At 39.3% G+C, this 22,744-nt stretch overlaps 1 protein-coding gene across 1 annotated transcript in view; it reads left to right on the top strand.

Moving 5' to 3' along the window:
- The window catches only part of FMN2 (formin 2), a 433,801-nt gene that overhangs the window by 151,673 nt on the left and 259,384 nt on the right, over positions 1-22,744 (top strand). Inside the window, exons 9-10 of the mRNA XM_077761768.1 lie at positions 10,383-10,530; positions 19,448-19,503. Of these exons, the coding sequence (XP_077617894.1) occupies positions 10,383-10,530; positions 19,448-19,503 (204 nt within the window). The remainder of the gene's footprint in view (positions 1-10,382; positions 10,531-19,447; positions 19,504-22,744) is intronic.

Below are 22,744 nucleotides of genomic sequence, written 5' to 3' on the forward strand. Positions count from 1 at the left end.
TTTCATTTTGTTGTGTGATTGCTGAGACACGTACTTCCAACACTATGTTAAATAACAGTGGTGAGAGTGGACATCCCTGTCATATTCCTGATCTCGGGGAAAGCTCTCAGTTTTTCACCACTGAGGATGATATTATGTGTGGGGTTTTCAGTAAGGTATGTTCTTTCTATTCCAACTTTCTTGAGAGTTTTTATTAAGAAAAGATGCTGTTTTGTCAGATGCTTTTTCTGCATCTATTGACAGGATCATATGGTTCTTATCTTTTCTTTTGTTAATGTGACATATCACACTGATTTATTTGCGAATATTAAACCAGCCCTGCAACCCGGGAATGAATTCCACCTGATCATGGTGAATAATTCTTGTAATATGCTGTTGAATTCGATTTGCTCATATCTTCTTGAGAATTTTTGCATCCATGTTCATCAGGGTTATTGGCCTGTGATTTTCCTTTTTAGTAGGGTCTCTGTCTGGTTTGGGTATCAAGGTAGTGCTGCCTTCATAGAGCGAGTCTCCAAGATTTCATTTCATTTCTATTTTTCAGGACAGCTTGAGAAGGATAGGTACTAACTCAGCTTTAAATGTCTGGAAAAGTTTCCCTGGGAAGCCATTTGGCCCAGGACTCTTATTTGTTGGGAGATTTTCGATAACTAATTGAATTTATTTGCTGGCTATGTGTCTGTTCAAATTTTCTATTTCTTCCCGTTTGAGTTTTGTTAGTGTATTGGTATTTAGGAATTTGTCCATTTCTTCCAGGTAGTCCAGTTTGTTGGCATATAAGTTTTCATAGTATTCTCTGATCATTGTATTTCCGTGGTGTTGATGTGATCTGTCCTTTTTCATTTGCGGTTTTATCTATTTGGGGCCTCTCTTTTGTTTTTGAGAAGTCTGGCCAGGGACTTATAAATTTTGTTTATTTTTTCAAAAATACAGCTCTTACATTCATTGATCTGTTCCACTAGGGTTTATTTTTTTTTTAATTCTATATTGTTTATTTCTGCTCTAATCTTTTTTTTAGAATCTTTTTTTTAATGCTTTTTATTTATTTCTGAGAGATAGAGACGGTGTGAGCAGGGGAGGGTCAGAGAGAGAGGGAGACACAGAATCTGAAGCAGGCTCCAGGCTCTGAGCTAGCTGTCAGCACAGAGCCCGACGCAGGGCTTGAACCCACGAACCGTGAGATCATGACCTGAGCCGAAGTCGGACGCTTAACTGACTGAGCCACCCAGGCGTCCCTTCTGCTCTAATCTTTATTATTTCTCTTCTTCTGTTGGCCTTGGGGTTTCTTTGCTGTTCTGCTTCTAGATCCTTTAGATGTGTCATTAGGTTTTGTATTTGAGATTTTTCTTGTTTCTTGAGATAGGCCTGAATTGTAGTGTATTTTCCTCTTAGGACTATCTTTGCTGCATCCCAAAGGATTTGGATTGTTGTGTTTTCATTTTTATTTGCTTCCATATATTTTTAAAATTTCTTCTTTAATGNTGAATGCCTGCTTCTCTCATTCATTCTTCAGTAGGATGTTCTTTAACCTCCATGCATGTGGAGGTTTTCCAAATTTTTCTTGTGATTGAAAAGATTTCAAAGGTGATTTCAAGTTTTGTAGCATTGTGATCTGAAAATACGCATGGTATGATCTTAATTCTTTTATAGTTGTTGAGGGCTCTTTCGTGATCCAGTATGTGATCTATCTTGGAAAATGTCCTATGTACACTTGAGAAGAATGTGTATACTGCTGCTTTTGGATGAAAAGTTCTGAATATATCTGTCCAGTCCATCTGTTCCAATGTATCATTCAAGGCCATTGTTTCTTTATTGATTTTCTGCCTAAAAGATCTGTCCATTCGCTAGGTCCCCTGCAATTACTATACTCTTATTAATAAAATTGCTTATGTTTGTGATTGTTTTATATATTTGGAGTTATACCAAATTGGGGGCATAAACATTTATAATTGTTAGTTCTCCTTGAGGGACAGGGGCATAAACATTTATAATTGTTAGCTCTTCTTGAGGGATAGACTACGTAAGTATGATATAATGCCCTCTTCATCTCTTATTACAGCCTTTAGTTTAAAATCTAGTTGGTCTGATATAAGTAAGTCTACTCCAGCTTTCTTTTGACTTCCAGTAGCGTGATAGATGGTTTTCCATCCCCTCACTTTCAATCTGAAGATGTCCTCAAGTCTGAAATGAGTCTCTTGTAGACAGAATATAGATTGAATCCATTCTGATACCCCCTGTCTTTTAATTGGAGCATTTAGTCCATTTACATTCAGCATTATTATTGAAAGACAGGGATTTATCTTTAATTATCTGTAGGTTTCATGCTTGTGGTGATGTATCTGGTCCTTTGTAGCCTTTGTAGCATTAGACTCACAGAGTTCCCCTTAGGGTCTATTGTAGGGCTGGTTTAGTGGTCATGAACTCTTTCAGTTTTTGTTTGTCTGGTCAAGACTTTTATCTCTCCTTCTATTCTGAATGACAGCATTGCTCAATAACTTCTTGGCGCACATTTTTCCTATTCAGCGTATTCAATATTTCCTGCCACTCCCTTCTTGTCTGCCACATTTTGCTGGACAGGTCTGCTACTACCCTTATGTGTCTGCCCCTGTAGTTTAAGGTCTGTTTGTCCCTAGCTCCTTTCACTTATCTTTGTATTTTGCCAGTTTTAGTATGATATTCCATGGAGAAGACCTATTCCTATTAAATCTGAAGGGAGTTCTTTGTGCCTCTTTGACTTGGATTTCTGCTCCCTTCCACAGATTAGGGAAGTTCTCAGCTATAATTTATTCAAGTAAACCTTCTGCCCCTTTCTCTCTCTCTCTTTCTCTCCTTCTGGAACTCCTGTGGTATGGATATTATTACATTTCATTGAATCACTTCATTCTCTTATTCTCCCCTCGTGGTCTAGTATGTTCGTATCTCTCTTTTTCTCACCTTTATCATTTTCCATCCTTGCTCTTTCATACTTGCTCTCACTGCACCATCTCCTGGATGGCATACCATTACTTCTCAAAATGAAGACTGGTAGGGTGCTATATCATTGTTCTGATGCAGGCGTGGTCCACATCAAATGGGACTTCAGCTAGACTTTTACTGACAGATTAAATTCCATGATGAGGAGAGCTAGGGAGGTATGGTAGTGGAGTGAAGTTTGATTTAAGGAACATGGAGGGATGAATTGAGTGGGTGGATTAGAGTCATATAGAAAATTTTAAACGATAGGTTGAAGAGGTGGTATTTGTAGGTGTTAAAAACCCATAAAAGAAATTTGTGTTTTGCTTATTTTCTGCTAGTAGAGCTCTACTATGAAGGAAGAATTTTGAGATTACCATCATAGAATTGTGATATATTAAATCCTGAAGTGTGGCTAAAAATCTGGACTGACCAAATTTGTTGTTGTTTGTTTATATGAAGTTTTATAAAGTGCTTTCAACATACTTCGTTTTTTGGTAAATTGTGCAATCCTACGTGAAAATGTTTATCCCCTTAGTTGTTGTTGCCTTTTTCATATGGCACCAAGTCCGAGGCTGAGTGGGTCTGTTATTAGGACGATGAAGCTCTCTAGACAGGAGTTGCTTTGTCAGGGAATGTATAGCTTGCTACCTGGGTATGTGCTTGACTGCACTTTCCACGAAAGGTTTACGTGTTGCAGACACAAAGGAGGCAGGATTCTGTGCCTAATATTTGGCAGTAGTCAAAGAAACATTTTCCTAAAGCAGTGGCTGAATACACCCCTGTCAGGGCATCAAACCTTGACATTATCCCTCACCCCAAGTCTTATTCTGTTCTTGTAGGGATGAGGATATTCTCTGATATTTTTGTCCATCCTCATATACAGAGTTACTTCAGTTTCACTAATGAGATCTCATTTCTAACATGTTAATTAAACAAACTACTAATTTCACCAGTGAAAAGCTATTTCTGATACACAGTATGCTAAAAAGCAAAGACTTTGCTGTTGATCAAGATATGAATAGTTGAATTTGGCGCCTGGGTGGCTCATTCAGTTAAATGTCTGACTTCAACTCAGGTCATGATCTCGTGGTTCATGTGTTTGAACCCTGCGTCAGGCTCTGTGCTGACAGCTCAGAGCCTGGAGCCTGCTTTGGATTCTGTATCTACCTCTCTCTCCCTCTCTCTCTCTCTCTCTCTCTGACCCACTCCCACTTGTGCTCTATGTTTCTCTTAAAAATAAATGAACATTAAGAAAAATATGAATAGTTGAAAGAGTATGGAAAGCTGAGATGCTTGGCCAGGTCTGCAATGTGACCCTTTCTTATGTAATACTAACCAATCCCAGGAATCTGAATTCTCAATTAGGGCCAGTGTCTGTAAAGTTAAAGCTTAAACTACAGATCTACACGTTGTCTCTTACTGTCTATCCTGAAACAGTAATTTGTGAATTTTGTATATTAATTAGTTAAATGCATTATGGAAATAGCAATGCCTGTCCTTGGTTAACTCCGTTGGCTTTATAGTCTCAACCCAGTGGTTACACGTATGCTTGTTGTTGTTTGTTTTAATTTGCTCTTCACCTCTACAGTACGGTTATTCTCTTTGCTTTACTTTAGGTTGATCATAAGCCTTAGCCAAATACACCTACAAGTAAGGAAAATATCATGAAGAGATGCTAGGGCATGTACATCTTGAGTGCATGCATCATAAATGCACTCAAAATATACATGGTTAACATGGTCAAACATGTTATTCTGAAATCCTAATGAGCAGTTTTCCAAGGTGTTTATAGGCCTCAAAGTGGACTCCTTTGTGAGACTTCCATTTTGCTCCCTGGCACTAGGTGTAGTTATGAGCCTTCTCATTCTGTCCAGACTCTCTTAATCTGCAGCTGGGAAGCCCTTCCTTTGCCAGAAGATCCCTTTTCTTCTTGGCAGGTTCATTCACTTTTTCATGGTTTTAGTCCCAAACAGTTTGCAGCCTGGAACCAAGAGAAGTCGGTTTCCTAGGTTTTTGGTTGTTGAAGCAAGGAAGCTGTAATTGTTCTGTGGCGCCCAAGTACAGCCTGTCCTTTGACTTTGCCACAAGTGTTTAAACAGATTTTAAAGGGACATCGTATTCAAATGTCTCAAAGATTCTAGGTCATGGAGCTCGCTGAATGTCCGGATTTTCTGATCTTATATTTCCTTGAAGATGCACGTGGAATCTCCACCACGAAAGAAAGATTTAGATTTTTCTATAGAAAATAAATTGAGATGTGCCTGGTTGGCTCAGTCACTTAAGAGTCCAACTCTTGATTTCAGTTCAGGTCATGATCTCATGGTTCATGAGACTGAGTTCTGCCTCAGGCTCTGTGCTGACAGCCTGGAATCAGCTTGGGATTCTCTATGCTAGCCCCTCCCCCATGTGCAGGCTCTCTCTTTTTCTCTCAGAATAGATAAATATAGTTTTTTGTTTTTTTAAGAAAAGAGCGGCACCTTGGTGGCTTAGTTGGTTGAGCGTCCGACTTCGGCTCAGGTCACGATCTCACGGTTCATGGGTTCAAGCCCTGAGTCGGGCTCTGTGCTGACAGCCAGCTCAGAGCCTGGAGGCTGCTTCCANTCTTTTTTTAATGCTTTTTATTTATTTCTGAGAGATAGAGACGGTGTGAGCAGGGGAGGGTCAGAGAGAGAGGGAGACACAGAATCTGAAGCAGGCTCCAGGCTCTGAGCTAGCTGTCAGCACAGAGCCCGACGCAGGGCTTGAACCCACGAACCGTGAGATCATGACCTGAGCCGAAGTCGGACGCTTAACTGACTGAGCCACCCAGGCGTCCCTTCTGCTCTAATCTTTATTATTTCTCTTCTTCTGTTGGCCTTGGGGTTTCTTTGCTGTTCTGCTTCTAGATCCTTTAGATGTGTCATTAGGTTTTGTATTTGAGATTTTTCTTGTTTCTTGAGATAGGCCTGAATTGTAGTGTATTTTCCTCTTAGGACTATCTTTGCTGCATCCCAAAGGATTTGGATTGTTGTGTTTTCATTTTTATTTGCTTCCATATATTTTTAAAATTTCTTCTTTAATGCCTGCTTGACCCATTCATTCTTCAGTAGGATGTTCTTTAACCTCCATGCATGTGGAGGTTTTCCAAATTTTTCTTGTGATTGAAAAGATTTCAAAGGTGATTTCAAGTTTTGTAGCATTGTGATCTGAAAATACGCATGGTATGATCTTAATTCTTTTATAGTTGTTGAGGGCTCTTTCGTGATCCAGTATGTGATCTATCTTGGAAAATGTCCTATGTACACTTGAGAAGAATGTGTATACTGCTGCTTTTGGATGAAAAGTTCTGAATATATCTGTCCAGTCCATCTGTTCCAATGTATCATTCAAGGCCATTGTTTCTTTATTGATTTTCTGCCTAAAAGATCTGTCCATTCGCTAGGTCCCCTGCAATTACTATACTCTTATTAATAAAATTGCTTATGTTTGTGATTGTTTTATATATTTGGAGTTATACCAAATTGGGGGCATAAACATTTATAATTGTTAGTTCTCCTTGAGGGACAGGGGCATAAACATTTATAATTGTTAGCTCTTCTTGAGGGATAGACTACGTAAGTATGATATAATGCCCTCTTCATCTCTTATTACAGCCTTTAGTTTAAAATCTAGTTGGTCTGATATAAGTAAGTCTACTCCAGCTTTCTTTTGACTTCCAGTAGCGTGATAGATGGTTTTCCATCCCCTCACTTTCAATCTGAAGATGTCCTCAAGTCTGAAATGAGTCTCTTGTAGACAGAATATAGATTGAATCCATTCTGATACCCCCTGTCTTTTAATTGGAGCATTTAGTCCATTTACATTCAGCATTATTATTGAAAGACAGGGATTTATCTTTAATTATCTGTAGGTTTCATGCTTGTGGTGATGTATCTGGTCCTTTGTAGCCTTTGTAGCATTAGACTCACAGAGTTCCCCTTAGGGTCTATTGTAGGGCTGGTTTAGTGGTCATGAACTCTTTCAGTTTTTGTTTGTCTGGTCAAGACTTTTATCTCTCCTTCTATTCTGAATGACAGCATTGCTCAATAACTTCTTGGCGCACATTTTTCCTATTCAGCGTATTCAATATTTCCTGCCACTCCCTTCTTGTCTGCCACATTTTGCTGGACAGGTCTGCTACTACCCTTATGTGTCTGCCCCTGTAGTTTAAGGTCTGTTTGTCCCTAGCTCCTTTCACTTATCTTTGTATTTTGCCAGTTTTAGTATGATATTCCATGGAGAAGACCTATTCCTATTAAATCTGAAGGGAGTTCTTTGTGCCTCTTTGACTTGGATTTCTGCTCCCTTCCACAGATTAGGGAAGTTCTCAGCTATAATTTATTCAAGTAAACCTTCTGCCCCTTTCTCTCTCTCTCTTTCTCTCCTTCTGGAACTCCTGTGGTATGGATATTATTACATTTCATTGAATCACTTCATTCTCTTATTCTCCCCTCGTGGTCTAGTATGTTCGTATCTCTCTTTTTCTCACCTTTATCATTTTCCATCCTTGCTCTTTCATACTTGCTCTCACTGCACCATCTCCTGGATGGCATACCATTACTTCTCAAAATGAAGACTGGTAGGGTGCTATATCATTGTTCTGATGCAGGCGTGGTCCACATCAAATGGGACTTCAGCTAGACTTTTACTGACAGATTAAATTCCATGATGAGGAGAGCTAGGGAGGTATGGTAGTGGAGTGAAGTTTGATTTAAGGAACATGGAGGGATGAATTGAGTGGGTGGATTAGAGTCATATAGAAAATTTTAAACGATAGGTTGAAGAGGTGGTATTTGTAGGTGTTAAAAACCCATAAAAGAAATTTGTGTTTTGCTTATTTTCTGCTAGTAGAGCTCTACTATGAAGGAAGAATTTTGAGATTACCATCATAGAATTGTGATATATTAAATCCTGAAGTGTGGCTAAAAATCTGGACTGACCAAATTTGTTGTTGTTTGTTTATATGAAGTTTTATAAAGTGCTTTCAACATACTTCGTTTTTTGGTAAATTGTGCAATCCTACGTGAAAATGTTTATCCCCTTAGTTGTTGTTGCCTTTTTCATATGGCACCAAGTCCGAGGCTGAGTGGGTCTGTTATTAGGACGATGAAGCTCTCTAGACAGGAGTTGCTTTGTCAGGGAATGTATAGCTTGCTACCTGGGTATGTGCTTGACTGCACTTTCCACGAAAGGTTTACGTGTTGCAGACACAAAGGAGGCAGGATTCTGTGCCTAATATTTGGCAGTAGTCAAAGAAACATTTTCCTAAAGCAGTGGCTGAATACACCCCTGTCAGGGCATCAAACCTTGACATTATCCCTCACCCCAAGTCTTATTCTGTTCTTGTAGGGATGAGGATATTCTCTGATATTTTTGTCCATCCTCATATACAGAGTTACTTCAGTTTCACTAATGAGATCTCATTTCTAACATGTTAATTAAACAAACTACTAATTTCACCAGTGAAAAGCTATTTCTGATACACAGTATGCTAAAAAGCAAAGACTTTGCTGTTGATCAAGATATGAATAGTTGAATTTGGCGCCTGGGTGGCTCATTCAGTTAAATGTCTGACTTCAACTCAGGTCATGATCTCGTGGTTCATGTGTTTGAACCCTGCGTCAGGCTCTGTGCTGACAGCTCAGAGCCTGGAGCCTGCTTTGGATTCTGTATCTACCTCTCTCTCCCTCTCTCTCTCTCTCTCTCTCTGACCCACTCCCACTTGTGCTCTATGTTTCTCTTAAAAATAAATGAACATTAAGAAAAATATGAATAGTTGAAAGAGTATGGAAAGCTGAGATGCTTGGCCAGGTCTGCAATGTGACCCTTTCTTATGTAATACTAACCAATCCCAGGAATCTGAATTCTCAATTAGGGCCAGTGTCTGTAAAGTTAAAGCTTAAACTACAGATCTACACGTTGTCTCTTACTGTCTATCCTGAAACAGTAATTTGTGAATTTTGTATATTAATTAGTTAAATGCATTATGGAAATAGCAATGCCTGTCCTTGGTTAACTCCGTTGGCTTTATAGTCTCAACCCAGTGGTTACACGTATGCTTGTTGTTGTTTGTTTTAATTTGCTCTTCACCTCTACAGTACGGTTATTCTCTTTGCTTTACTTTAGGTTGATCATAAGCCTTAGCCAAATACACCTACAAGTAAGGAAAATATCATGAAGAGATGCTAGGGCATGTACATCTTGAGTGCATGCATCATAAATGCACTCAAAATATACATGGTTAACATGGTCAAACATGTTATTCTGAAATCCTAATGAGCAGTTTTCCAAGGTGTTTATAGGCCTCAAAGTGGACTCCTTTGTGAGACTTCCATTTTGCTCCCTGGCACTAGGTGTAGTTATGAGCCTTCTCATTCTGTCCAGACTCTCTTAATCTGCAGCTGGGAAGCCCTTCCTTTGCCAGAAGATCCCTTTTCTTCTTGGCAGGTTCATTCACTTTTTCATGGTTTTAGTCCCAAACAGTTTGCAGCCTGGAACCAAGAGAAGTCGGTTTCCTAGGTTTTTGGTTGTTGAAGCAAGGAAGCTGTAATTGTTCTGTGGCGCCCAAGTACAGCCTGTCCTTTGACTTTGCCACAAGTGTTTAAACAGATTTTAAAGGGACATCGTATTCAAATGTCTCAAAGATTCTAGGTCATGGAGCTCGCTGAATGTCCGGATTTTCTGATCTTATATTTCCTTGAAGATGCACGTGGAATCTCCACCACGAAAGAAAGATTTAGATTTTTCTATAGAAAATAAATTGAGATGTGCCTGGTTGGCTCAGTCACTTAAGAGTCCAACTCTTGATTTCAGTTCAGGTCATGATCTCATGGTTCATGAGACTGAGTTCTGCCTCAGGCTCTGTGCTGACAGCCTGGAATCAGCTTGGGATTCTCTATGCTAGCCCCTCCCCCATGTGCAGGCTCTCTCTTTTTCTCTCAGAATAGATAAATATAGTTTTTTGTTTTTTTAAGAAAAGAGCGGCACCTTGGTGGCTTAGTTGGTTGAGCGTCCGACTTCGGCTCAGGTCACGATCTCACGGTTCATGGGTTCAAGCCCTGAGTCGGGCTCTGTGCTGACAGCCAGCTCAGAGCCTGGAGGCTGCTTCCAATTCTGTGTGTGTGTCTCTCTCTGACCCTCCCCTGCTCGCACTGCCTCTTTCTCTCTCTCTCTCTCTATCTCTCTCTCTCTCTCAGAAATAAATAAAACATTAAAAAAATAAAAAAATNTATATAATATATAATGTTATATATACATATATATGTATACACACACACACCTGCATATGTATATATAAGATAAAAATGATGTTGTAATGTAACAGTTTAAAAAACTTCATTTTTTTCATGACTCAATTAAAATGGCTTTACATTTTATTTTTTATTTTTATTTAAAAATTTTAAATACAGCAAGATCAACTTTACACCTGGGCTGCAGTCAGCCAACCCACTCACTCACTGGATTACACAGAAGGGCAGTTTCCCCGGCCAGCTCCACCTGTTTGGCCACCATCTACGCCTCCTGATGAAGAACCCAGGTCGAAGGATGCTGAAACAGGTAGGAGCCGGGAATAGCGCGTGTTCTAAAAGTGTGTGATGTAAAGTGCTGTGCAGTGCTTACTGGGTAGTAAGTCTTAAATGTCTCTTCTGTATTTCTTAGTTTATAATCTGCAACTAACTCAAATAAAATCACTGGGAGTCTTGTTAAGTTGAAAATTCTTATGCTCCACCTTCAAGGCTGCTGAGTTAGACTTCTAGGGAATAGCACACTGGAATTGTCCAGTTATTATTATGCGTATGAAAGTTCGCGAACTACAGCTTCAGGTGGCCACTGGTAGCCGCCACCTGAGGTTGAAACTCCACATCCTGTGTTGGGCTGAGAACATCAAAAGGAAATTTCTGTCTATTGCCTTCGAAGATGGTGACCACCTTACCTCTCCACTCTGACTCTCTTCCTTTATTGCTTTCCTTGTTGTTTTTCTCGATCCTTTTCTTACCTTAAGAGATAATGGGGCCATAGAGATATACGTTTCACCAAATCTAAATTTTAAGTAATCTTTTAAAAGCTGTACAGTGTTCAAATGTATGTTCTTTAAGATTTTTCTTTTCGGTTGTTTTTCTCTTTGCATCTTTTGTTGTCTTTTAGAGTATTTTGTTTCATTGGCTGGGAAGATAGAAAGATTAACATCAGCTTTATATGGAGCCTGAAAGTGGGAAAGCACCTTGTATTTGTTTTAGGAAATAAGAATTGCATTTGTGCAAAAATTGGTTGTTTAATTCCTTTCTAAAAATTTTTCGGTTTGGTATAATAAATTTCTGACTTCTCAGTGGACTGATCCATAAGTGGAGAGTAAACTGAAGGGCATCATTACTATTTAGAAACCTGTCTATCACCAAATTTTCCTAAAATAGTAGCATGAGTGTTAGAGTTAAAAAATTTAATCCCCCCCCCATTGGCTTATAGAGAAAAAGTCATTAAAACTCAATTTGGACTTGTAATAACAGAATATAACATATGAGCATGGAGCATCATTTACTGGTTTTGTAACCTTGCGCAAATTTCTTAATCCTGTACTCAGTTTCCTCACCTGTAAAATGTCAGTAAGAATAGCATCTACTACATAGGGCTGTTTTGAGGATTATATGAGTTAATGCATGTTAAAGTATGAATTGGCATCCAGAATGCTGCACTGGGCTTGGTATAAGTGTTTGCTATCGTTATTATAATTGTTGTCATTATTTCACATCATTATTTATTACTTCCTCATGAGTTCCCTTCAAAACCAATAATAACCCACAGTGTTAAGGATTTTATTCTAGCCTCCTTTCCAGAGGTTTGCAAAGTGAACTCAGTGTTTATAATCCTGTATTTATCCAAGTCTCTGGAGGGATGCACTTTATGTCTTTCTTCTTTCTATTGAAGCCCAGAATGGGGGGCCCATGCCCAACCTAGCATGACCTCTTTTTAATGTCTGATGCTTTTGAAACACTGCTTACTGTTCACTAGGTGGACTGTACTCCCTGAAATGAGCAACAATGAGAGATAGGAGGTAGGAAATGTCCCGTGTAGGGCTCTGAATTTCTTATAACACAGTACAGTTGATTGAAGGCCAAGGTAGAGTTCCTTAGTGCAAATATCTTCAGATATGAAGGGCTTCTAACATGATAGCACCTGAAAATAAAGCAATTACATAGGGGCGCCTGGGTGGCTCAGTTGGTTAAGCGTCCGACTTCGGCTCAGGTCATGATCTCACGGTCCATGGGGTTTGAGACCCGCATTGGGTTCTGTACTGACAGCTCAGAACCTGGAGCTGCTTCGGATTCTGTGTCTCCCTCTCTCTGCCCCTCCCCCGCTTGCACTCTGTCTCTCTCTGAAGAATAAATAAACATTAAAAAAAAAACCAAAAAGAAACACATAACTAAAAGTATAGATCCTGTTAAGTGCACTGTGTTATTCATGGTAAAAGTTACATTAATTACTTGGTAGGAAATAGCCAGGTGTAGATACAGTAGAACTGATTAGTTTCATTGAAAGTTCTCTTAACAGTTGTCCGTGTGTGGTTTCACATCATTATGAGTATAATATTTTCATTTTTTCTTCCCTAGTATGTCTTTCTCCACTTTTCTGAAACATTTATATTCTCTTCTAAAATTGTAAGGCACTTTCAAAAAGTTATGAAATATTTTATATTATTGATTTTGTATACCTGAGGACTAGATTGAAAGGTAGTGATAATCTAAATTTTAGTTTAGTAAAAGATGATAGTTGGAATTGATACTAGGAACTTTGTAACTTAGTTTTTTGTTTGTTGTTTGGTGTAGTTTATAAAATGCCAGAGCAAGTAATTATTAATATAATAACTTGTATCCTTTTAAAATATGCATTCTTGAAGAGGATGATGGAGGTAAGTAGAAAATAGTATCGTGTAGTGATTTGTGTTTCTCCAGTTGATCTCTTATAAACCGCATTCTTTTGTCCACATGATCTGATGGCACTTTTCTAAGCTTTCCCTGCTGTGACTCTGTGGGGTATTCTGATTCTGGGGGCCATTTATTCACTATTTGTAGTACACTTAATGGCTGGTTGCTCTACACTGTTGTACTGACATCATGGTGAAAGTCAGTATTTGCAACATGTCTCTCCTTTCACTTTTAGTTTAAAAGAATTCAGTGACTTTATTTTCCTTTTGAAGAAGACTTTCAGTTATATTTTAGAACACTGAAAACTTGTGGGATGCCTGGGTGGTTGAGTTGATTGAGCATCCTACCCTTGATCTCGGCTCAGGTCATGGTCTCACGGTTCACGAGATTGAGCTCCATGTAGGCCTCTGTGCTGACAGTGTGGAGCCTGCTTAGGATTCTCTCTCTCTCTCTCTCTCTCTCTCTCTCTCTCTCTCCCCTTTCTTTTTGTGTTCCTCCCCTACTTGTTTCTGTCTCTCTCAAAATAAATAAACTTAAAAAATTTGAAAACTTGTTTTTTGCCTTTTTTTTTTTTGCCTTGGGCTCTTTTTAATATTGATTAATAATTCATATGTCCAGCTAATTCAGGTTTCTGTTGCTGCCTCTTTTGCTTTTCTTATGCTTCTGACTCAATTTTTTTGTAATCCGTTCTGTGAGAGAGGTTTTCGTCTACCTTTCATATGTGGATGAAAGAATCAACCCTCCTATATATGAATTGGAGTTGCAGAGGTCAAGGTGAAGCCTTGACGTCTCTCCTCACCAGTGATATGGAGAAGGGCCATAGATTCTTGGCAATCTTTCGCAGTTGGCACTGTCTCCGCAGAAGAGCCTAAGGTGTGAAAATTGACCTTTTGAAATGTATAGAATGCCCCCTGGAAGGGTAAGCCTAGCTGGAAAGGAAATTGGGAAGCAGTGTACTTCCTAATTTGGTGACAGAAACACTGATAAGAAGGAAACCTTTCCATTTATCTTGTTTTGTCTTTCTCTTCTCTCTCTTCATTTCTCTTTACTTACATTATATAACACCTTCCCCACTCTCCATGGGTGTTTGCTCATTTGGAGTCCCACGATAATTTATTCATGTCTCTGTCATTCCTATTACTTATGTATTTTAATTTATCTGTTTATATATATTTATACTTTGTTGAAGACTCCCAGCATTTCAAGACCTTTGGGCACATGGTATATATTTAAATATTTAAGTCAATAAATTAAGATCTTTTGTTGAAAAAGATCTCAATAACTATCTACTTAGCATATTAATGCAAACACTTGAGAGAGTTTTGTTTGTGTGCTGAAACAGCCCATGGAAATCCAAGAGATGATTAACTTTAGTTTTCACATTTATGCAGAATAGGGGCAGGATGCCTAACTGTGTAGAGGGACTTGATCATTCTTATTACATCTGTGAAACACCGAGCCCCTTCTCTTTCTCTGACAGTGTGAAAGGCCACGTAGAGTAGTAATCGGGAAGGCAGCTTGGGGAACAGAAAATCCTGGAGGAAAATATGTGGAAGGAGATCTGGTAGAAGCATGGCATGGAATTTTTATATAGACATCCTAAAAATCATGTTTGCGTGTTAGCTGAAGGGATTGTAACCCACCCTTGTTCCAGAATAGATTTCAAGGTGCACAAAAGGAACACAAAGGGAAAGAACTCAAATTGGAAGGAATCTAGGATGGACCAATAAAATGAAGCTGAGGTCAGCTAGCACACCAATAAAATGAAGCTGAGGTCAGCTAGCACACCAATATACTTCAGAAGGACTTGCAGTTTCCAAAAATAGTTGGAAAACTTTCCTCAGGTTTAAAGTAGAGAGGGAAATGGGGACAATTCTAGAATCATGCTCTGTGTCCATGAAGTTAAAAGCAACAGTGTCTTTTCTAGCCTTCTATATAAAAAAGTAGTATTTCTGATGGTTCCTAAGAAGAGAGATTCTGTGTGATATAATGCAAATATAACATAATGCAAACAACTCATGCCCATGGGTAGTCTGAATGCTTTAATACACATTCACTTGGGAGTAACGCAGAAATTCTGAAAGAGACCCAGGGAGATTTGATAGTGTTCTTGTTCTCCGCTTCCCACTTGATCAAGGGATTAAAAAAAAACTTTTTCAACCAGAAAAGATTGAAAGATTGATCATGTCTCCTATAGATAATTCTTCATTTTCAAATTTATCTGTTGTAATATTGGCCTGCATTTCTCTCTTACATATGCAGGCTAAAGCTTCTGTGTCAAAATTCTTTGTTGGCATTGATGGGATATATCCATACCATGAGATAATCAAATAAGCAGAACATAAGGTCGGTCCCCGTTAGGAAAATTACATGTTCAACCCCATCTCCATTTGTGGAAGGACATGGTATACCAGAATTAAAAGCATCTACCATTTATTAGGCAGCTAATTATAAATTTTATTATTTAAGTTTGGTAAGTTCTCTCTCAATTAAATTGACTAGACTTGAATCAAATCGATGTATTAAAGAAATGGTATTTTAATAATTTTACATAAGTGCATTTTTACTTATGATATAAAACTCTTTAGAGACTGCTTAATTCCGTTTTAGAAGGCATACTTTATATGTTTTAAAGAGGTGATTTAATTTATTTTCCATTCATGGCAGAGAGGCATATCCTACTCATTTTCTTTCTCTCTACAAATGTCAAGCTCATCCAAGTATGCTCGTTATGCAAGTTGTATGCTTATTTTGTGATGATCAAGAGATCATTTCTGAAACACATTTGGAATGATGGGGATCCCAGAATTTTAGATTCTTTGTTATTTAGAACACTTAAAGTTTTGTCTTTAAGAGTGGAAGAGTTGGCAGTTTTACAGGTACCTTTGAGAGAGCTTTTACTGGGTTACCCTTTAAAAATAACCATCCTGGTTGGTGAATACGTAATGGGGACTGTCAGTTCCTGAGCTGAGGGGAAGGCAACCCCCAGAAGCCCTGGATGCTGAAAGAGGGGAGTGTTGGCAACGAGTGTCATAGGGATTTTGCACCAGAGGTGGCCAATCTAAGAATGTTAGAACTAAGTGGATTTCTTTTTTTTTTTTTTAATATTTTTTTTTAAATTTATTTCTAGGAGAGAGAGAGAGAGAGAGAGAGAGAGAGAGAGACAGCGCGAGCAGGGGAGGGTCAGAGAGAGAGAGGGAGACACAGACTCTGAAATTGGCTCCAGGCTCCGAGCTGGCAGTCAGCACAGAGCCCGACGCGGGGCTCAAACCCACGAACCGCGAGACCGTGACCTAAGCGAAAGTTGGACGCTTAACCGACTAAGCCACCCAGGCGCCCCAAACTAAGTGGATTTCTTAAATGCACCTGCCCGGTGACTAGCCCTGAGTAACTACCAGAAACCAGCCTACTCATCATTTGCTGCAAACATGCCATTTTCTTTTGCTCACCACTTTGTGTTGTCTCGCATGCTTCTCTTTATTCCCTCTTAACTATGCCTTCTTTGTTTTTTCTCTTTCTTATTTGCCTTCTCCTTAACTTTTATTTTTTTTCTGTTCTTTTTTATTTTGCCTTTGTTTTCCAATGCAGTTATTCTATTCACATCTTTTTCATCTTAAAATCTTGACATTCTAGAATGTTTATGCTTCAGTTTATGATTTGAAAGAGAGCGTTTTGCTATAACTTTCCCTTAGATGTTGTAACACGCTGATTCAAAGAAATAAGAAGTAGAGTGGAAGGGAGGACGTGGGAGAATGAATTCAATTCAGGTGTTTGTTTATTTATCGACTGACAAGTATAACTTTACTTTTTTAAAGAGATAATTTATTATCAAATTGGCTAACATACAGTGTATGCAGTGTGCTCTTGATTTTGGGGGTAGATTCCCATGTTCCCCGCTTGCATACGTACCACACCCATCTCAACAGAGGGAAACTGAAAGTGTGGAGGAGGAGGATTCAGGAAAATCACTGAGTTGTCTTTCTGGTTCATTTTTCTGGTGAACTGTCTGCATTCTTTACCATCAGAACCCAGAAATTCACTTTTTTGGGCAGGTCACCAGGTCTAGGGCTATAGGGGAAAAGCTAGGAAGCACTGCATGTGCAAAGAACTGTTGGTATTCTGCCAGGAGGTCCACTGAGCAAAATCTAAAAGTGTTTTTCATTGATACAAAGCCCCAGGACCTCATCTAGAGTTTGTTGAGTTTGGGGATTTGGAGATAACTAAAAACAAAAGTGTTCCAGCATTTGTATTTGCTTTATATTAACTGCTGGTTGGCTTTGGTGTTAGGATCCTTACTCAGAATTGGCGAACTCCAGTGTTAAGTTCGGAGTAGAGACTTGTCAAGATAAAATGAAGAATCCATTTTTTTTTTTTTTATTAGCTGAGCAAAATACAGTACTTGTCTGGGAAAATGCTTGCATTTTAAGGCCACTTGTTAATATTCTATTGCCGCAGTGACATCTGTTGGGGACTACTTCATGCTGTTCTCAATGATTTTTGTTTTCAAAGATGCGCTCTTAGCTGAGGTGAAGGAAGTAGCTAAAGGCAAAGTAATACCTATGTTGCCCCTTATACGACCCTTACTCCCCCTTTCCCAGGATACTCCCTTTCATGGTTTGATCATTCTTTTGATCACTCCCTCCATTCACTCCTACAATGACTGGGCAAATACTTGAAGCCCCTACTGTGTGCCGGGCAGTATTCTAGATGCTGGGGACAGTGGAGGGAAAATGACAAAAATCCCTGCCTTCACAGAGCTTATATTCTGGTAGAGTAAGAGAGATAATAATTAGGGAGCAGAGGGGCGCCTGGGTGGCTTAGTCGGGTAAGCGTCCGACTTTTGCTTAGGTCATGATCTCGCGGTTCATGGGTTTGAGCCCCGCCTCGGGCTCTGTCCTGACTGCCAGCTCAGAGCCTGGAGCCTATTTCAGAGTCTGTATCTCCCTCTCTCTCTCTGACCCTCCCCTGCTCATGCTGTCTTTCTCTCTCCTAGAAATAATAAATATTAAAAAAAATAATAATTAGGGAGCAGAAAAGTGAATTAGGTAGTAGATTATGTGATGTTCCATGTTCAGGAAGGTCAGAGGCAGGAATGAGAAGCGCTAGCAGTGGCTTGGATCACCGCTTTACAGAGGTTGCTAGGCAGCCTGAAACAAGGGAAAGAGCAAGTCAGGAGGGGCATGCAGATATCCCACCAGAGCCAGGCCCTGTGAGGACGGCAGCGTGTATGAGCGGCGAGAAGGCTCCTGCGGCCACAAGAGCAGGCAGGGAAAGGCAGAGGTGGCCAGAAGCTGTGGACAAGTGAAAGAAGGACAATGGTCTGTACAGAGACTGTGCTTTAATTTCAGTGAAATGGAAACTTTCAATGTAGTTTAACAATATGTCATAAAATTTAATAATAAGCACCTTGTTATTTTTCTATAGCATTGTCACACGTATCACCTAGAATGCTGCTAGATTAGGGATGTCTAAATTATCCTCAAGAGTGACTGCTGTGTCTTGTCAGGACTTGGTCTGCGTGCCAGTTGGGACAGGAGACAAACTCTAGTCTTCCAGCTTCCCACCAGTTGCTTATATTATGTGCCTCTGGTTTTTCAGCTGGAAATTGCAGATGATGGACACGATGAGTTGTTTTCAGACTCTACTTCGTGGAGCACTGGGGATTTCTCAAGTCCCCTTGTTTTTATTTTTTGTTTTACAATGTCCATGCAAAGTTCACTTAGAAGAAATTGTCCCTTAGCTCAAAAAATAATCCTGGAATTTGTTATCCCTTAGGTTTTCCAGCATGAATTTACAGTCTCATAGACTCTTAAATGACAAATAAAGGAACAAACAAAATCCTTTCAGAATCCTTTATTACTTGACGGTAGTACTCATGATCTCTTATTGAAAATTAGAAGGCAGGGGCACCTTGGTGGCCCAGTGGGTTTGAGTGTCCAACTCTTGATTTCAGCTCAGGTCAGGTAATGATCCCAGGGTCATGGGGTTGAGCCCCGTATTGGGATCCGAACTGAATGTGGAGCCTTCTTAGGACCGCTCTCTGTCTCTCTCTCTCTGTCTCTCTCTCTGTCTGTCTGTCTCTCTCCATCTGTCCTTCTCCCTCACTCGTGTGTGCTCTCTCTCTCTAAAATAAAAAAAAGGAAATTAGAAGGAAAGTTGTCAATAGATAAGACAATTGAATCCCATCCTTCAAGATTGGTGAGTTCTAGTATTGTACAGACTTTAGCTAAGTAAATAGTATACATGAATGTTTCAACACATACTTCCTAGCACAAAATAGACACTAGCCATTGAGAAGAATAATTATGATTAGTGTGCCAAAAAGGGCATGAGGCTATTGTAATTTAAAAAATCATGACGTGAGTGTTAGTCATTATGTGTGTTATATATACTGAAAGGTAGTCATGTCTTCATAATACAGAAGTATAATTGGAAGATAAACTGAATGTTTTTGGTACCTCTGGTTAAAGCTGTGTTTTAGCTAGTTTTGTTTTCTGATTGAGAAAGTGGGAAAACTTCTTTAAGATACTGACTCTTTTTCTTTTCCAAACCAGAATCTCAGTCTGCTGTTTTGGAAACTCCAAGAAAAGGTTCAGATGCTGTTCAACAGGTAAGATCTTTTATTTTTTAATTTATTGATTGAAATTTAAGTTAGGTAACATTACAATGTAGTGTTGGTTTCAGAATTAGAACCCAGTGATTCATCACTTACATGAACACCCACTGCTCATACCCAACAAGTGCCCTTCTTAATACCCATCACCCATTTAGCCCATTCCCCACCCCCAACTACCCTCAGTTTGTTATCTGTATTTAAGAGTCTCTTACTGTTTGCCTCACTCTCTGTTTTATCTTATTTTTCTTTCCTTTCCCCTATGTTTGCTTTGCTTCTTAAAGTCCACATATGAGTGGAATGATGTGCTATTTGTCTTTGTTTAGCTTACTTTGCTGAGCATAATACCCTCTAGTTCCACCGATGTTGTTGCAAATGGCAAGATTTCATTCTTTTTGGATCACTGAGTAATAGTCCACTGTGTGTGTGTGTGTGTGTGTGTGTGTGTACGTGTGTACCACATCTTCTTTATCCATCCATCAGTCGATGGGCATTTGGGCTCTCTCCATAATTTGGCTATTGTTGATAGTGCTGCTATAAACATTGGGATGCATGTGCCTTTTTGAATCAGCATTTTTGTATCCTTTGGATAAATACCTAGTAGTGCAGTTGCTGGGCCATAGGGTAGTTCTATTTTTAATATTTTGAGGAACCTCCATACTGTTTTCCAGAGTGGCTGCACCAGTTTGCATTCCCACCAAGAGTGCAAAAGCATTCCCCTTTCTTCACATCGTCGCCAACATCTGTTGTTGCCTAAGTGGTTAATGTTAGCCATTCTGACAGGAGTGAGGTGGTATCTCATTGTGGTTTTGATTTGTATTTCCCTGATGTTGAGTGATGTTGAGCATCTTCTCATGTGTCTGTTAGCCATCTGGAGATCTTCTTTGGAAAAGTGTTTAATTCACGTCTTTTGCTGGTTTCTTCACTGGATTATTTGTTTTTTTGGGTGTTGAGTTTGATAAGTTCTTTTTTTTTTTTAAAAATTTTTTTAATGTTTTATTTATTTCTAGGAGAGAGAGAGACAGCGTGAGCAGGGGAGGGTCAGAGAGAGAGGGAGTCACAGACTGAAACAGGCTCCAGGCTCTGAGCTGGCAGTCAGCACAGAGCCCGACGCAGGGCTCGAACCCATGAACCGCGAGATCATGACCTGAGCGAAAGTCGGACGCTTAACCGACTAAGCCACCCAGGCGCCCCGAGTTTGATAAGTTCTTTATAAATTTTGGATACTAACCCTTTATTCGATACGTTATTTGCAAATATCTTCCCTCATTCCGTTGGTTGCCTTTTAGTTTTGTTGATGGCTTCCTTTGCTGTGCAGAAGAAGCTTTTTATCTTGATGAGGTCCCCAATAGGTTATGTTTGCTTTTGTTTCCCTTGCCTCCAGAATCATGTCTAGTAGGAAGTTACTGCAGCCAAGGTCAAAGAGACTTCTGTCTGTTTTCTCCTGTAGGATTTTGATGGTTTCCTGTCTCCCATTTAGGTCTTTCATCCATTTTGAGTTTATTTTTGTGTATGGTGTAAGAAAGTGTCCAGTTCATTCTTTTGCGTATTCCTGGCCAGTTCTCCCAGCACCATTTGTTGAAGAGACTGTCTTTAGTCTATTGGATACTCTTTCTTGTAGCTGGCCGTATGTTTGTGGGTCCCTTTCTGGCTTCTCTGTTTTGTTCCCTTTATTTATATGAGGTAAGAAGATCGTATTAGGATGTTGAATCCTACTCCCTTTCTTTCTTACTTTCTCTCTTACTTGTCTTAAAATTGTGACAGTCTCTGATTTTTTTTTCATCTGTCAGCTAGCTGAGGCTATCCTTACTTCTCTAAGTCTTCAGGGAAATCTAGTCATGTGGAAGGGGATGTTGTCTCCCATTTAGGCTTTGAAAAGAAAATCAACCTTGAAGTGGAACTGAGCACAAGCTTTTTAGAAGCTGCATCATTGTATATGTAGCCAAAGAGTTGGGCCTGACAGCAGCTTGGTCCAGGAGGACAAAGTTGCCGTTCCAGATGTGACATGGAGATTTGCTTGGCTGAACTAATAGTCACATGGATGAGGGTTTGAAGAAAATGCCAGAGGTTTTCTAAAAGTAAATCATATTCTTACGTTACTTTGGTGGATGAAATATTAGTTAGTGTCTGTTTAATTCCCACAGAAACCTTTTTGCTTTTCCTAAAGAAGCCACATTTTATGTTTTTTTCTTTTTCTTTTTTTTTTTAATTTTTTTAATGTTTTATTTAATTCTAGGAGAGAGAGAGACAGCATGAGCAGGGGAGGGTCAGACAGAGAGGGAGTCACAGACTCTGAAACAGGCTCCAGGCTCTGAGCTGGCAGTCAGCACAGAGCCCGACGCGGGGCTCGAACCCGCGAACCGCGAGATCATGACCTAAGCGAAAGTCGGACGCTTAACCGACTAAGCCACCCAGGCGCCCCTGTTTTTTTCTTTTTAAATAAAAATACTACTAAAGAAAAAAAGACTGCACGAAAGGAAACACATAGAATAGTAATTGTACATAGCAATTGCTCTTTTGGATACAAAACCATTTTTAAAAAATGTGTTTGTACTTTCTTCCAACTAGTCTTTTGAAAATAACAGAACTAGAAATGATCAGTAAGAAGACTGTGTCCCAGCACGGTCTAGTGGAGGCTTAGAAGATTCTCATCCGTTCAAGGCCCAGCTCTGTTTCTGGTTAGTGTGTAGCCCATACTAGGCTTTCTGGGACATGATGTTTTTCTCTGTCAAGTTAAAGAACTTGATGATTTTTAAGAACTTTTCCAACTTAAAACTGACATCGCTTTGAAAAAGCAGCATCCTGCCTCTTCCATGAAAGTTGTGCTCCCTCTGGAGGAGAAGTGAGGCTATAACACTGGTCAAGTACTACAACTTATTCATGCTTTAAAATTTTACAGCTATGAAGTTATTACAATATTATTGAGACCTACACTGTCCTTTTCATTCCTGTGACTTATTTATTTTATTATTTACTTTATTTGTACCTCTTAGTCCCCTTCACCTATTTTGCCTATCTGAAACTAACTATATACTTCGATTAAACAGTTATAATTAAAAAATGTAGCTACATTGGCCTTTGTCGTAAGCATAAGAATATTCTTTTTAAAAAATTTTTTTAATGTTATTTAATTTTGAAAGAGAGAGAGAGAGAGAGAGAGAGCATGAGCCAGGGAGGGGCAGAGAGATAGGGAGACACAGACTCTGAAGCAGGCTCCAGGCTCTCAGATGTCAGCACA

This window comes from Crocuta crocuta, unplaced genomic scaffold (assembly GCF_008692635.1).
Source record: "Crocuta crocuta isolate KB4526 unplaced genomic scaffold, BGI_CrCroc_1.0 scaffold243, whole genome shotgun sequence".
NCBI lineage: Eukaryota > Metazoa > Chordata > Mammalia > Carnivora > Hyaenidae > Crocuta > Crocuta crocuta.